General features: G+C 46.3%; 1 protein-coding gene across 1 annotated transcript in view; it reads left to right on the top strand.

The window, feature by feature from the left end:
* TC2N (tandem C2 domains, nuclear) overlaps positions 1-16,153 on the top strand; it is a 154,766-nt gene that overhangs the window by 39,359 nt on the left and 99,254 nt on the right. The window contains exon 3 of the mRNA XM_069208193.1: positions 14,716-14,946. Coding sequence (XP_069064294.1) covers positions 14,716-14,946 — 231 coding nt within the window. The remainder of the gene's footprint in view (positions 1-14,715; positions 14,947-16,153) is intronic.

Here is a 16,153-nt window from a genome sequence, read left to right as displayed (position 1 = left end):
TTAAAACAAGAATGGGCTTTGAATCAATTAATGCTAGATGTAATGAAGACGGATACATTTGCTTCCATATCCTTGTTTGGATCTGCACATTCCATTTTATTTTGTTGTACCTCTCATTAATGATTATCATCATTATAATCATCAGAAATCATTTCTGTTGTGCCACAGATCTGTCAGCTTATGAGCATTGAAAGCATAGAAGATACAGGATGGATCAGCATGACCTTCCGAATGATAATACATCATAAGTGTTAAGAATATATTCTGAAAGTCAATTTCATAATGACACTCATGAAATGATGAGAACCTTGGTTCTTAGTCCTAGGCATTCCTAGGGTTACCAGCAGATTCTTTGGGACAGGTGGGAAAGGTCTAGGAGGAGTGTACAGTGTAAACATGGATCTAAGTTCTTCTGGAAGCATCACATGAATATCTTTGTTAATGAGAGTAAGAGACTAAAATGTCTTCCTAGCAGAGACTGAGAGTCAATTCAATAATCTAGGGCAATGAGAGACGTGATCTCTTTCAAAGAGTTTAGTGACTGTGCTGCCATCAGGCGTTTGCAAGACTTGGACTCTATGGATGTGCTTCTTGGCCAAGACAGCCAGCCGGATATTGCAATACTTTAATCCCACAATAAGGCTTGGAGTAATAACTCTGTTTTCTTCTTCTAGCAAGGGGCTAATTTTGTGCATCAACTTAATATAGTAGTTGACTACAACACCACAGCATTAATGTGACTTCGCATGTTCATGGAGGGGCCAAAAATGGTTCCCACTATCTTAACTTTAGACTGCTGGTATATTGAGGCATCATTCCTAACTTTTACCTCCTGAAAACAAGAGTTGATTTTTTAAGTCTCTGAGGACAGTTAATAGAATTTCTGTTTCAGATCCATTAAAGCTGAGTTAATTATTGTTGATCTACCTTCAAATGTGGTTAAAAGCGGATTGTCAAAGAAATTGTGTTAACTCAATGATAGTTTGTGTATGAGCAGCATGATAATGGATTAATTCTGCATGATTTAAAATTCGTGACACAGAATTGAGTCATATATCTTGAATGAGGCTGCGTATTAAATGAAGCCCTAAAGGGGACCACTCCTCTCACGCATTCACTCACACATAGTTCTGCTTCTGATCCTCAGCTGCTGGTACTCCATTTTGAGTTACTACCTGAAGCACTCAAGCAGCAAGCTGAGAGGTGCACATTGCGCAGCGAGACAGCATCCCAAGGCCCATGCTGATGCGTTGCACATGATCCAGCTTCACCCACCCTTTTTCTGTGACAGTTTTGGAATGGGTGGGGTAACAGGGTGACTGGTATGTGTCTATTTCTATACAGGGCTGAAACCAGCAGAATGCCATGCCTTTAGCAGTGATGCTGCAGCATGTCATAAGTAAGGCGCGGCAGGCCCCACAGGCCAGAGCTGGGACTTCACTAGCCCTGGACATCCTGTCTTGTGGCTGATGCAGGCACCTTCATGTGCCTTCGTCAGTCATCACACAGATGTCACTGCCTCTAGGTTGCTTAAAGGGATTTGTCATTTGAAAGAAGGCAAACTGCTTTGTAGCACTTCCTAGTCTTTTGTGACTTATTTTTACTATCTTCCCTCAGATCTTTATGACAGCTATGAAAGCCCTGCTTATGGTTTTATTCAAGAGCTCCTGATGCCTAGGGATGTCTCCCAAAAAGTTATTATAGTTGCTAATCATTCTTGTTGGTCATGAGCAGGAGACACTGAATTGGACCCTCCTTTTAAAGATAAAATATCTTCTAAGTACCTGCATCAGGTTTTCAAAGATATTCACACCAGGGACTCTGACGTTAAATCCATTTCTTCCACTTTCAGTCAATAGAGAACTGTTATGAACACCAGACTCTGAAGTGACTGGAAGAGGGGAAAGGGAAAAGGAGATGGAAAGAGAAGAACTACTCGTCAAAGTCTCAGTCAGGGGACCTCTGGAGCAAATGAAAGTGGAAGGTGTGCAGCAAAGTGATATCAGTCTGCGATGGACTGGCTGGTAACCCCTGTGATTCTGGATGGAAGTGGAGAGGCTGTGAATAGGTCCCAGACAACCAGGATACAGCACAGAAGCCGAACTTGAAAGTTATCCCCACTAGTAGCGATAACGGGTGCCACGTTAGTCCACAGTTGAGTAGGAGGATAGGTTGATGGTAAGCAAGGCACAGTGTCTGAGGAAAGAAGAAAGACTTGACCAGCCCTAACCACCTGAGGAAACCTAGGGGCAACAAAACAAAAATAGGTTCAGGGGATGCAAATGATTCAAACTAGTCGACCAGAGTAGTCGACCCACCAATAGTTGTTACAAAGCAAAGTGTATTGCTGTGAAAGGTGTTCAAATCGTCCCAGAAGGGCTGTGGGTTCTTTTTCCTCCCATTTTGCCAGAAAAATAATGTACTGTAATCCCACCATTCTTCTCATCCCCAGCTGCCAGTGGGCGATCTGCCTTAATATCCAAGGGTGACCCGTAGCAAGCTTCTTCTGTGAAGTCAGGAAAATGTGTATTTTTTCCTCTTGATACCAGTCGCATCCCTTGGGGATTAAAAATTCTGGAATTTCTGATAATATGGAAATTAAGGTGGGGTTTTTAGAGTTTGTCAGATGCAGGATTTAAGACGAAAGAAAGCCGATGCCCCGTGTGGCATATTTTCAGTGTATACAATTGTATACACTCTTAATTTTGGGGACGGGACATCTGTCTGTATTTGGTGGATGTCCCACATGTGTCAAACTCTAAATAACCTCTAAACATTCTCAGTGTTTATTATGTCTGTTTGTGATGGGCAAATAGTTTGCCAATAAAACACTTTTCAGTTTCTGTTTTTATGATGTTGAGCCTGTGGCGACTTTACATCAGGGCCATGCGACTCTGTGGCTGCAGCTCTAATAGCATAACTATGGATTTGCTTTATTTCCCACACAATCCATAATCTGCTACAAAACCTTCACATTTTAGCAAAACAAAATGTGTTTCTAGCTATAACTGACCAAAAGTTGCAAAACATGTGGTGATGTGGGTTCATGCGCAGTGGAAGGCTCTTTGTAAAGGTTAACTTGTCATATTTTGGTTACTTTTTCCTGTATTTGGTTGTTAAACTGGTGCTAATTAGTTGTCATGTTTGTCCAGACAGTATTACCATGTGTAAAAATTACAAAATAATGAATAGTATTAAAAAAAAAGTTCCACATAATGCCACATAAATTGCTTTTTCTTGTTGCATAATTTAGTCAAGCCTATCAGATAATTTGGTCCTCCCTGCTGCATAATTCCAGTGGCCCTTATTATAATCACATTAGAATTAAGTGATTAGTCTCTACACTTGTGAAGAGTAGCAGAAAGCATTACTAGCTAGGATGGTGTAACCTCAGTTATCTGGCACAAATGGAACTGCAGAAAGAACGAGTTACTTACCTTCGGTAACGACTTTTCTGGTGGATACATTAGCTACCTGTGGATTCCTCACCTAATGAATACTCCCATGGCGCCAGCATTTGACGGAAATCTTCTTACTAGTCTCTGCACGTCGACGAGGACGTCACTTTAGCCCACGCGACGCCGTCTGACGTCATACAGGCAATAAGAAGTCCTCGCCGACGTGCCGATGACAGTACCAACATTTTTTACGTGCATGAGAATAATAATAATAACCCAATGCAATGAAAGAGCAAAGCAACATCTCTTAATATTGTAAATCACACAACATTGCAATAAAATAGCTGTAGATTTAATATAACTTTTTTTTTTTTTTTTTTTTAAACAAATAAATATATTTATACATACGAATCATGTATATACCCAATATATATATAGATTTATATATAAATATACACATATATACAAATATCATACATGCAAAATGTATTGCAACTTTGAAGACCAAAAGGAGCACACTCAAGGATTGCTTGGAGAGACCAAAAAGGCAACGGGGAGGCGGGTGGGACCGTGAGGAATCCACAGGTAGCTAATGTATCCACCAGAAAAGTCGTTACCGAAGGTAAGTAACTCGTTCTTCTGATGGATACAACTACCTGTGGATTCCTCACCTAATGAATAGAGTCCCAAAGCAGTACCACGCCCGGCGGTGGGTGCCTAAATGGTCAAACCAAGAAATCCTGCAGCACTGACCGTGCAAAATGACCGTCCCTTCTGACCTCAGAGTCCAAACAGTAATGTTTCACAAAAGTGTGAAGGGACGACCAAGTTGCGGCCTTGCAGATGTCAACCACAGGAACACCCCTGGCCAAGGCCGAAGAGGCCGACTTAGCTCTGGTGGAGTGAGCTCTAATGCCCTCAGGCGGATCCTTCTTTGCCAAAGAGTAACAGATTTTAATGCAAAGAACAACCCACCTGGAGAGTGTTCTCTTGTGGACTGCCTTTCCTCTCCTCTTGCCCACGTATCCGACAAACAGCTGATCCTCCAGCCTGATATCCTTCATTCTGTCGATATAGAAGCTCAACGCCCTTTTTGGGTCCAGGCGATGTAGTCTTTCTTCCTCCTTTGAAGGATGAGGCGGAGGATAAAACGTGGACAAAGTGATTGTCTGAGCCAAATGGAAGGGTGAAACAACCTTCGAAAGGAAAGCAGCCTTGGTCCTCAACACCACCTTATCCCCATAAAACGTTATATAAGGGGGTTTAACCGATAAGGCCTGCAACTCACTCACTCTCCTTGCAGATGTTATAGCTACCAGGAATACTGTTTTAATAACCAAATACCTTAAGGGGCAAGAATGCATAGGCTCAAAAGGGGACCCCATAAGGAAAGTCAGGACCAAGGACAAATCCCATTGAGGCATAACGAATGGTTTTGGAAGATATTGATTCAGAAGACCTTTCAAGAATCTGAGAACAATAGGGGATTTAAATAACGATGGTTGGTCTGGAAGACAAATGAAGGCTGACAAGGCCGACAAATAACCCTTAATGGTAGCTACTGCACAACCTTTCTGCGCTAGAGACAGTGCAAAAGACAAAACATGTGACAGATGAGCATGTAAGGGATCAATCTGTCTCTCTCCACACCACATAACAAATTTAGACCACCTATTAGCGTAGATAGATTTAGTGGAGTGTCGCCTGGCCGCTAAGATAACATCCACTACATCAGGCGGGAGAGAGAAGGAACTCAGGTTGCCCCGTTCAATCTCCAAGCATGTAGGTGCAGACTCTGGAGGTTGGGGTGTAAAACCTGCCCCTGCGACTGCGAGAGGAGGTCTGCCCTGAGAGGGAGACGGAGCGGAGGGCACAGTGAGAGTTGGAGAAGGACGGAGTACCATACCCTCCTTGGCCAATCCGGAGCTATTAAGATGACTTGGGCCCGGTCTTGGCGAATTTTCCTCAACACTCGAGGAATCAAGGGTATGGGGGGAAACGCGTAAAGCAACTGGTCGCACCAGGTTATCTGAAACGCGTCTCCCAACGCTCCCTGCATCGGATACTGGAGGCTGCAGAATCACGGGCAATGCGCGTTCTCCCGAGTGGCAAACAGATCTATCCGAGGAAACCCCCACATCTGGAAGATTAAACAGACTTGATCTGGATGGAGACGCCACTCGTGGTCTGCCGAGAATTGGCGACTGAGACTGTCCGCACGTACATTCAAGACCCCGGCCAGATGATTTGCCACCAAGCAAATCTGATGGTCCTTTGCCCAGGACCATAGCCGAAGAGCTTCTCTGCAGAGAAGGTACGACCCTACTCCTCCCTGTTTGTTTATGTACCACATCGTGGTAGTATTGTCCGTCAGGACCTGTACCGACTGACCACGAAGGGATGGGAGGAAGGCCTTGAGAGCCAAACGTACAGCCCGTAACTCCAACAGATTGATATGAAACACCTGTTCCTCTGGAGACCAAAGCCCTTTGATCTCCAGATCCCCCAGATGAGCTCCCCATCCTAGGGTGGAGGCATCCGTTATTACCGTGGCCACTGGTGGCGACTGCGCGAACGGCTTCCCCTGTGAAAGATTGTTGCCCGCAATCCACCACTTCAATTCCACAGCAGCATCTCTGGAGATCTTGACAGTACCTTCTAAATCTCCCTTGTGTTGAGACCACTGCCTTCGGAGGCACCACTGAAGAGCCCTCATGTGCCAGCGAGCATGCGTGACCAACAGAATGCAGGAGGCGAACAGACCGAGCAGACGAAGGACCTTGAGGACTGGAACTACCGCTCCATTTCGAAACATTGGAACCAATTCCTGAATATCTTGAATCCGCTGAGGCGGAGGAAAGGCTCGACTCAATGTTGTATCCAGTACTGCCCCTATGAACAGGAGGCGCTGAGAGGGCTCCAGGTGAGATTTGGGCACGTTCACCGAAAAGCCCAGGTCGAACAACAACTGGGTTGTTGACTGCAGATGATGCGACACAAGCTCCGGGGACTTGGCTTTGATCAACCAGTCGTCCAAGTAAGGGAATACTGCTATCCCCCTCCTTCTGAGCTCCGCCGCAACCACTGACATCACCTTTGTGAAGACTCGAGGTGCTGAAGTAAGACCAAACGGGAGGACCGCAAACTGATAGTGCTGCGACCCTACCACAAACCGGAGATACTTCCTGTGCGACTTGAGTATCGGGATATGAAAGTAAGCATCCTGCAAGTCGACAGACACCATCCAATCTTCCTTGTTCAACGCCAAAAGCACCTGTGCTAGGGTCAGCATCTTGAACTTTTCCTGTTTGAGGAACCAATTCAAGATCCTCAGATCCAGGATTGGTCTCAACTGACCATCCTTTTTGGGAATCAGGAAGTATCTTGAGTAACAACCTCGACCCTTTTCCTGCTCTGGGACCAACTCTACCGCGCCCTTTGAAAGGAGGACTTGAACCTCCTGTTCTAGCAACAGGAGGTGTTCTTCTGAACAATAAGATGGGCGGGGCGGGATGAGGGGCGGGAACTCCCGAAAGGGAAGGGCGTAGCCTTTTCCCACAATGCCGAGAACCCAAGTGTCCGTTGTGATAGACTTCCACTTGTGGAGAAAACGCTGTAATCTTCCCCCTACAGGAGAGGAGTGAGTGGGAGACGGTGGAAGCCTAAGGCTGCTTCCCCTGCTGCACCCCTCCAGAGGACGAGGAAGAGTGCTGTTGAGAGGCTCCTCTGGTACGGACCCCACCCCTCCCCCTCCCTCTAAATGACCTATAGGGGAGGGAAGAGGCGGGTTGCTGGAACCTCCCCCGAAAGGAAGAGGAATAAGAGCCACGCCCAAATCCCCGAAACCTCCTGAAAACTCTAGAAGAGGCAGAGGAAGAAGGAGCTTGCAGTCCTAACGATTTGGCTGTGGCTCTGCTCTCCTTAAATCGTTCCAAGGCTGAATCTGCCTTGGCTCCAAACAGTCTGTCCCCATCAAACGGGAGGTCCAGCAGGGTCGACTGCACATCCGCAGAGAACCCTGAGTTTCGGAGCCAGGCCTGTCTTCTTGCCACCACAGCCGTGCCCATCGCCCTGGCCACCGAGTCGGTCGTGTCCAGCCCAGACTGGATAATCTGGGTCGCGGCAGCCTGGGCGTCCGAGACCACATCCAAAAGACCCTGGGGAAGCTCCGTGAATGAAGACGAAATATCATCCATCAGCGCATGGATGTACCTCCCCAGAATGCACGTGGCGTTGGTGGCCTTCAACGCCAAACTGCATGACGAAAATATTTTCTTGGACTGTGCATCCAGTTTCTTGGAGTCTCTGTCTCCAGGCACCGTCGGGAAGGAACCAGGCGCTGACTTTGAGGAACAGGAGGCTTGCACCACCAAGCTCTCCGGCGTAGGGTGTCTAGAGAGAAAGCCAGGGTCAGATGGTGCAGCTCGATACCTCCTGGCCACAGCCCTATGAACGGCCGAGGAAGACACCGGTTTCTTCCACACCTCCAACACCGGATCCAGCAAAGCCTCATTAAATGGCAAGAGAGGCTCAGCTGCAGCAGAGGCCGGATGCAATACCTCTGTCAGCAAATTCTGCTTTGCCTCTGCCACCGGCAAAGGCAGGTCCAAAAAGCTCGCTGCCTTCCTCACCACAGCATGAAAGGAAGCAGCCTCCTCCGTATATTCCCCTGGAGATGAAAGGTCCCACTCAGGGGAAGTGTCCAGCCCACTGGCTGTATCCAGACCATGCAGTCCGTCTCCAGAGTCCTCAATCTCTCCCTCCTCTAGGACTCGCTGGTACTCTTGCTCTTCTAAAAGACGGAGAGCACGCCTCCTCGAATGAAGTCTCTCCTCGATACGCGGAGTCGACATGGCCTCCGCCGACGTCGAAGAACGGCGCCGATCTCCAGAAGCATCTGACGCCGCGTCCGGCGCCACAGGCAGCTTCGGCGCCGAGGCAGGAGCCGATGGACCAACCGGAGTCACAGGGCAAAATCCTGACTTCGACGGAGGGGCAACCTCCGGGGCCGAAACATCCGAAGCCACCGGAGCGGCCACCGACACCGGCACCGGCGCCGAGCCCACATTCCCAAAAGGGAGAAAGGGCATAAAGGGTGCCGGCCGAAGAGGCGCAGGATCACCCAACGAAAAGGCCAAGGGCCCCGAAGGACCAGCCGGAGCAGCTCCTGGAGCCATCTGCTGAAAGATGGTATACATCGCATTAAGAAACGCGGTACTATCGGCTCCAGGAGTGGGAAAAGCCGGATACTGGGGTGCCTGGATCGAGGGCGACCCCGACGCCGGCCTCGACGTCTGCGACGCCGGAGAAAACACAAGAGGCTGCACCACCTCAATCACTGACGCCTGACCAGGTGAAGTCGGTGACGCCGGAGAGGGCAACGGCGTCGATGGATGCGGCGTGACCGTGGGGCTGACCTCCCAAGTCCTCCGACGCCGAGCCGAAGGTGACCTCGAACGAGACTCCTTGCTGGAGTGGCGTCGTGAGTCTCTACGGCGCCGGGAGTCTCGATGACGCCGGTGAGACCTTGGCGAAGAAGACTTCTTATGATGTTTCTCCTTCTTCTTTGACTTTGCCATGAATAACTTGGCCTCGCGCTCTTTGAGGGCCTTCGGATTCATGTGTTGACATGAATCGCAAGTCGAGACGTCGTGGTCGGAGCTCAAACACCATAGACAGTCGGAGTGAGGATCTGTAACTGACATCTTGCCCCCACACTCTCGACAGGGCTTGAAACCCGACTTCCTCTGAGACATTGTTACCGCAGAGAAGACTACGCAGCAGACAATACACTGTAACCACGAAGGTAACAGTAACTCCCTCGAAGATAACCGTTTCGAATGCACGGAAAAAAGGGAACTGTCATCGGCACGTCGGCGAGGACTTCTTATTGCCTGTATGACGTCAGACGGCGTCGCGTGGGCTAAAGTGACGTCCTCGTCGACGTGCAGAGACTAGTAAGAAGATTTCCGTCAAATGCTGGCGCCATGGGAGTATTCATTAGGTGAGGAATCCACAGGTAGTTGTATCCATCAGAAACCTGTGGTACCATCTCTTGTATGGATTGTCAATCTGTGAATAGGGTCACATTGTTGCCTTCCTAGTGATGTATTGAATTACCCAATTGCTCTGTTTGTGAATTACCACGGCCGTCTTTGTTACACACTTGTGGAATATTATACTGTATTAGGTGATTTAATGTTTACTTGTGACTATTTATTTTATGATATGTACATTGTTTTATACATTTTATTAGGTTCGATTATGATTGTTTTACCAAATATTTTTGGCTTGCCAAAATGGTTGCTAGCAATAATTGACTTAATTTGGCCACACAATGAGTTTCACACGAACTATAATCATGTTGGGATCAGTGAAGGATCAAGGAAAACAAGTGAGTACATCTAGTGATCAATCGCCAGTCAGGTGATAATTGTGTGAGGCAAGAAACACTGTGCAATTCCAGGAAACTACCTGAGTTTGCGTAGCAATTAAGCAGCCTGCAGATCATTTAGAGGTGATTTAGATCCAAGTCACGAAGCAGAGAGAACACGATTGGAAGAACCTGTGCAGGGAGATCACCGAGAGATAAGGAGAAGCAAACAACAATCTATATAGTCTAACAGAATTCAAACTAAAGTGTAGAATCTAACAAGAGCTTTAGCAGAATGTAGTATCAATAGAAATAACCTGCTTGTTTAGTGAACACCGTAGTTACTAACAGTTTCCAACCCCCAACTCGCTGGTACGTAGTTACAAACCCTAGGATTCAAATGTGAGGTTGTGTTGGTGAGAGTCGAACCTGTGGCCTGGTGGTTGCACAGATGGTTATTTATGTATAGTTCTGTATGGCATGAAACAGGCCTCACAGGCGCCAGAGGTCTTTTCAAATAGCTAAGTAAGACATAAAGAGATTTAACAGCAAAAATAGGGATCACAGCATAAAAATGTGAGATGCGGTCACAATTTAGTAGAAAATTAGACTAATTAAGGGATATAAAACACACAGCATGCAAAATACAATACAAAGGTAAAGTACAACAAGTGGGGTGTGTGTACATACACAATGTATAAAAATGAAACCGAATGAGGATCCTAAATATACCCACAAATAAGACGTACAGATCTACACTTTACATGTCAAATTGAGTCTCATAGCTGAAGGATGATAAATTCTCATTCAAGGGGTGTTCCAGGTTTCAGAAGCCGCCATTTGTTTTTAGAGGCAGGAGATAAATATGTCTGTGTCGCTGGTGTTTTAACTGTTTGAGCTCCCCTGTTTTTCCTTGCCTGTCTGAACCGGAGTGGATGTATAGAAATTCTGTTGAATGCCACATTCCCAACCCTAGTGAGAGGAGAGAAATGCTGGTGCATGGCGCTGTGTCAGAGCTGCCAAGTTTTCCAGGTCCCTGAGTCGTATGCTGCCCCAGTCCATGTTTTTTCTTTGTTTCCTAGGACTTGCAGTCCTGGTTTACAATCAAATAAACACGACCACAGGTCCTGTATCTGCTACAGATATAGTTCCAATCCCAGCCTAGCTACCACAAGGTTATCATCCTTCTGAAGATGCCTGACATAAACCAGGGGGTTACGTTCAAACACAAATCTGTCTCAGGTTTGTTCTGTGTGGCTAAATTTCTGCAAATCTTAGTGCCACAGTGATGAAAAACAACCTAGTAAGTCCCAGTCCAGGGACTGAAACTCACATGAGTGTTGAAATGTAGAGAGAGGTAGTAGTCCACGGGTGGCTTCTTAGTAAGGGTATGGAATCTGCAACCCCTTCCTGGCTTTCATCTATTGTCTATTAAATTAAATGAATGGATCCTACCAGCGTTCTGTCCCTCACTCCTTGCGAGGGCCAGGCAGTCAGAACACTGACAGGCACACGCACTTACTGCGAATGTGCCATCGCGCATGGGTTTCAGGGCTTCTCTGATTTCAGCCCTAATTTCTGTGGCTTGCCTGAGCATAGAAGTGTCCCATCCTCCTTGACTGACTGCACTTGGCTGCTTCTGGCGGCAGCCTGTGCTTCCCAAGGCAGTGTGTAAATCACCGAGGGTTCAACTTCCCCAGCTGGTCACAGCCTGGGGTGGATCATCCAGCCTCAGTGACCCCACCTGTGAAGAGTTCAGAACAGGATGGCAGGACTGGGGGCAGAAGGGTTGATCACTGTGTACGTGACAGGCGTCATCAGTTAGAACAGATACAGTGCGCATGTTTCAGTCAGTAATTTAATTTGTACTTGTTGTTTCCGGTACAGAGCACCGGCACTTATTTTTGAGGGCCGGCACTTATTTTTCTGCCTCAAGCATTTACTGCAATCAAAAGACGCATGGGAAAGACGGAGGAAGAGAAAAACAAAAAAGCGCCACAAAGTGAGAAAGCAGTAAGCTGCCAGAGTGAGCTGAAGGGGCAGGGAGTGGCTGTAAATGGATTAAAGAGGCCCGAGATGGCTTTAGGATTACCCTGCCTCAGTATTCTTACTCGCACACATTTAATTGCAGCAGCCGCGTGTTTCAGAGGAGAGCTTTGGGCACCGGAACGTTTTTATTTACAAATTAAGCACTGGTTTCAGTGTTAAAGAAGCATGCACCCTGTATCTGGTCATCAGAGTTAGAAGGTACTTTTTATTCTGAGTAGGGTCGCCACCAGGCCGGTTATTGTATACTGGCACCACCAGTAATTTGTGGTCTGAGGTCAGTGCCAGTGATGTTGTCTCCCACATCTGGCATCATGTTCAGTATTTGTGCCTGAGCTTTAACCTATTTTCAGAAAAATGCAGCAGCCCTGGCCCTAAACTAACACTCGGCACTGCAGCGTTATTGTTCTCTTTTTTGCTTTATTAAAAAAAAGGTTTGGGCGCCCTATGCGACTGAGACAGATGGAGGCGATAGATACAGCGAGTTGGTCTGGGGGACACCACCTGTGTGAACAACAGTGCCCACCTCAGGAAGCGCTGGCAAGAGAAGGGCAGCGCCTTGCACCAGATTTTCCCCAAACTCTACATCCCTACAGCTGTGGTTTGTGCAATTACTGCTCTCTAGGGGAAGCTCAGTTAGAGAGAAAGAAAAACTGTTTGATTTGTAAAACTAAGCCTTGAATAAGTGATAATCATGCATTCCCTCCGCAGTTGGAGACGTCTTCTTAGAGTCAGTAAATTATAATACTATTGTCGTTGATAATACTACTAATAATAATAATGTTACACATATACTCATTTTAGAGTTATTGGTTTTGCTGTATTTGTTATTGTTGTTGGTATTTGTATTATTATTGTTTGTGGTGGTGTTACTGTTATCATTATTAATATTACTGTTAGCAGTTTAGAGTAGACTTCACTTAGAGACACCAAAGATCTTTAGGTTTCACAGCTAAAATACAGTACCTAGGATGAAGTGAAGAAGATCAGTTTGGTCCAGGAAGACGTGATGAAGAATAGTCAGAAGTGAGGAAACATTTGAACAGAAACTTTGTGGTCGTTACTGGAGGAAACTAGAAAAGAGGCCAGTCTGAGCTCTTCTCTAGCATGTTCAATGTTCTGCGATCATGGTAGGAAAACGCCTGGTTTGCTGTTTTTTTAAAATGTTGGTGCTTCTAGAATTACATGGGACTCAATTCTTTTGTTACGTGTTCCCCCTGAGATTATTTGGTTGTAGGAGTATAGGAGGTGAAGTAAGTTCATTCAATACGGCAAGTCTTGAAATCAGTTCTTAACTCCAGTGGTAACCGATGGAAATTCATCACAGTCAGAGTCACGTGTTAGCTTCTTTTGGCATCTTTATCTAGTCAGAGGCTGCACTGAGGATTGCCTTTAGTGAAGCAGTGCTGGTACTGGACATGTGTACTGGACTAAATGCCCGTGGTTATTTAGTTTGAAAACACATTGGTGAAAACTGAACGCTCAGATTGCTAATCAGGACCTATTGTCAGAGCAGTTGTAGTAATATATACAATAACATCAAGAGGTGCCACTTTGTACTTCGAAGAAAGAGAAGTGGAAATGTAAAGCAAGCCTTCACCTTAGAGGTTCTGGGAACCCATTATTGTTCAGCTCTGAGAAGTAAAGTTTGCACAGCAACATGGGTAAATAGTAGCACGAACAAAAGTTAGTGATAACGAGAAAGACACATAAAGCTACAAAGTGACCGAGTCAGCACGACCAGGTCAGCTATAGTTCTCTTTATATAGGCAGTTCAGCCTCTATTATGTACACATATCTACCATCAAGTCTCTGCACCACCTCAAGGAAACCAATAGTTTGCCCCTGGCTTCTCATGTTTCATCATTCTTTTGTCTTCACAACGTTCAGTGAAAGTTCCTTCCTGGAGCCAAGCATCATGACTTCAGCCTCTCATCTAATGAAATTCGACTTGGAAGGATGTAATTCCTTACCTTGAATGTTTTGGGTGTTTGTAACTAGGCACTATCGCAATAACTGAGAAAGTGCACTCGGGTATTCACCTCAAACTTAGCTCTGGCCGCCACATACTTTATAAAGGTTTCCTGCCTCACTCAGTGTAACCACGTTCAGATTTCAATCAATCCCTAATGTAGTAAATCTCTTTCTGTGAGAAGTGTGTGATAAGTAATCTACAAAGAGAGTAAGAGTATATATCGAGCCTCATGATCAGTGCTGGGCCTTAGCACTTCATGACTCTTCCCCTGACAGTCGAACAACACAAGGCAAAAATCGGTGCAGATCAAGAACTTTTGAAGTCTAAGACATTCATAAAATACGGCTTTTTACCTATTACATATATCTCTTATCGGTCCTCTTGAAACCAGGGCTTAACCACTAGTCAAATCCTGCCTCCAAGGGCTCCAGTCCACTGGGGAAATGCAAATGCCTGCTGGAATAAAAGGCCTATCCGGCCATCTTAGGGGAGGGGTGCTGTGTTTAGCAATAACTTACAGTTTAAAAGCACCTGAAGCAAAGTTACAAGTGCACCTGCTTCCAGCCAACAATAAAAATGTCAAGGTCACTCTTGTGATTAATTTTACTGACAGAGACAGATTGCAGTTTTGTCCAATGGCAGTTTTGACTCACTATAAAGTTTCGCAGAGGGTTAATATGCAGCTGCAAAGAACAGACGTGTATTTTATGTGGATAGCTGAGTGGATTAGTAAAGCCAACCTTTACCAGAGCATTAAAACAAATGAAATGAATGTGAGAGAGGGGCTATAGAGAGATGAGGGGCATTTTTGCTGGGTGGTAGTGCAGGAATCTGAAGAGGAGGGCGTGGGCGATGGAGGGGTGCCAAAAAAGATTGTCATACAGGGCACCGCCCTGTAGTAACCGTCTGTGCTGTTTTCTCAGTTTACAGAGACAAAGAGTCCGAAGCTGCAGTCTCAGCAACAAAGGAAGTGGTCACCATCCCTCCAATGTATTCTGTTTCAGTAAAGAAGCAAGTTGGGTGCACAGAAGACTACCTCCTGTCTAAAATTCCAATGGATGGCAGAGACGTGCCATTTGTCGTCCCCAGCTTTAGGCCCTCCTACATACAACCTAGAGCTACGGGCAGCCCAACCCACCTGAAGGGGCTTCAAGGTAAAGGAATTACACTGACATGAAGGATACCAAATCCTAGTCTTGCTGTCATCAGTGATGAAGCAAGACCTTAGTGGTGAATGTTCTGATTATTAACTTGGTCCTTAATCTGTTTTTGTTGGTGTCTCCCTGTCGCGGCAAGCAGCTCTCTGCAAAAATCTGTTTTTCCTTATTGTGCCAGAAGTGTGAATGCTTTGCCAATGTTTTCTTTCTGCCAGGAGTTTATTCAGTGGCACGTCGTCCCCCTGCCAGCAGCAACCTCTGCAAATCCTTTAACAAAGAAAGGATAATAAACCAGGTTTATTATCCTTTTGTTGTTAAAGTGGCGGGGCATTGAGGGTAATGAGCAGTGAGGGGAATGTACTGTGCACTCCTCTCAGTGCGCATGTGTGTTTGGCCGGCCGTCTCGGCCGGCCAAACACACATGCACACTGTGCTCTCTTCAGCCCGGCACTGTGTTGCCAGGCTAGAGAGAGCAGGCACAGGCTCCCAGTCTGCCTGGGAGTGCCTTGGCTGGGCTCTCCCACCCAATCCTAATGCTGCTGTGAGCAGCGTCAAGATTGGCCGCAGGGCAGTCTGGGAGCCTGTGCCTACCTGCTGCAGGCAGAAATGGAGGTTCGGCGGCGCGGCATGCAGGTAAGGTTTTTGAAAAAATCTATGATTAATATTCCCAAATCCCCCACCACCCAAGCCCCCCCTCCGCGTGCGCTGTCCTGCCCCCGGTAAACCTCACGAGCTGGGACTGAGATTATTTTGAGTTCCTCTTTCATTGATAATGTACCAGTGGGACAGACCTCAAGCGCTTCACACATTTTATCTGATGGTAAAATCTGTGCTTTGAACAAGTTACATAGGGCCTGCAATCGGAAGTCATTATAATTGTCGAGGATGTTGACCGGAAAAAGTTTCAGCACTTTACCCAGCCTTAAGGACAGAATTGTGAGGTGGCTCCTGGCATCCTGGTAGGTCCGAGTGAAATTTAAGTTGTGCCAGGATAATTCGCATAGTTTTAAGAATTTTGCTTTGCTCTTGTTAGTCGAAATTCCCAAAATCATACCATATCACCACTTTACGTAGTTATGCTGCTGTTCATGGCGCAACTTTGGTACGGGAGCGGAAAACAACATGAACAACCAGAACATGTGCAATATTTGTTTGTGACAATAGCGTTTTTTGCGCTATTTTTTTAGCAGGAAATTCATTCTCT

This window comes from Pleurodeles waltl, chromosome 9 (genome assembly GCF_031143425.1).
Source record: "Pleurodeles waltl isolate 20211129_DDA chromosome 9, aPleWal1.hap1.20221129, whole genome shotgun sequence".
NCBI lineage: Eukaryota > Metazoa > Chordata > Amphibia > Caudata > Salamandridae > Pleurodeles > Pleurodeles waltl.
Note: the sequence above shows the minus strand (reverse complement) of the source record. Positions and strands in the feature narration are given on the sequence as shown.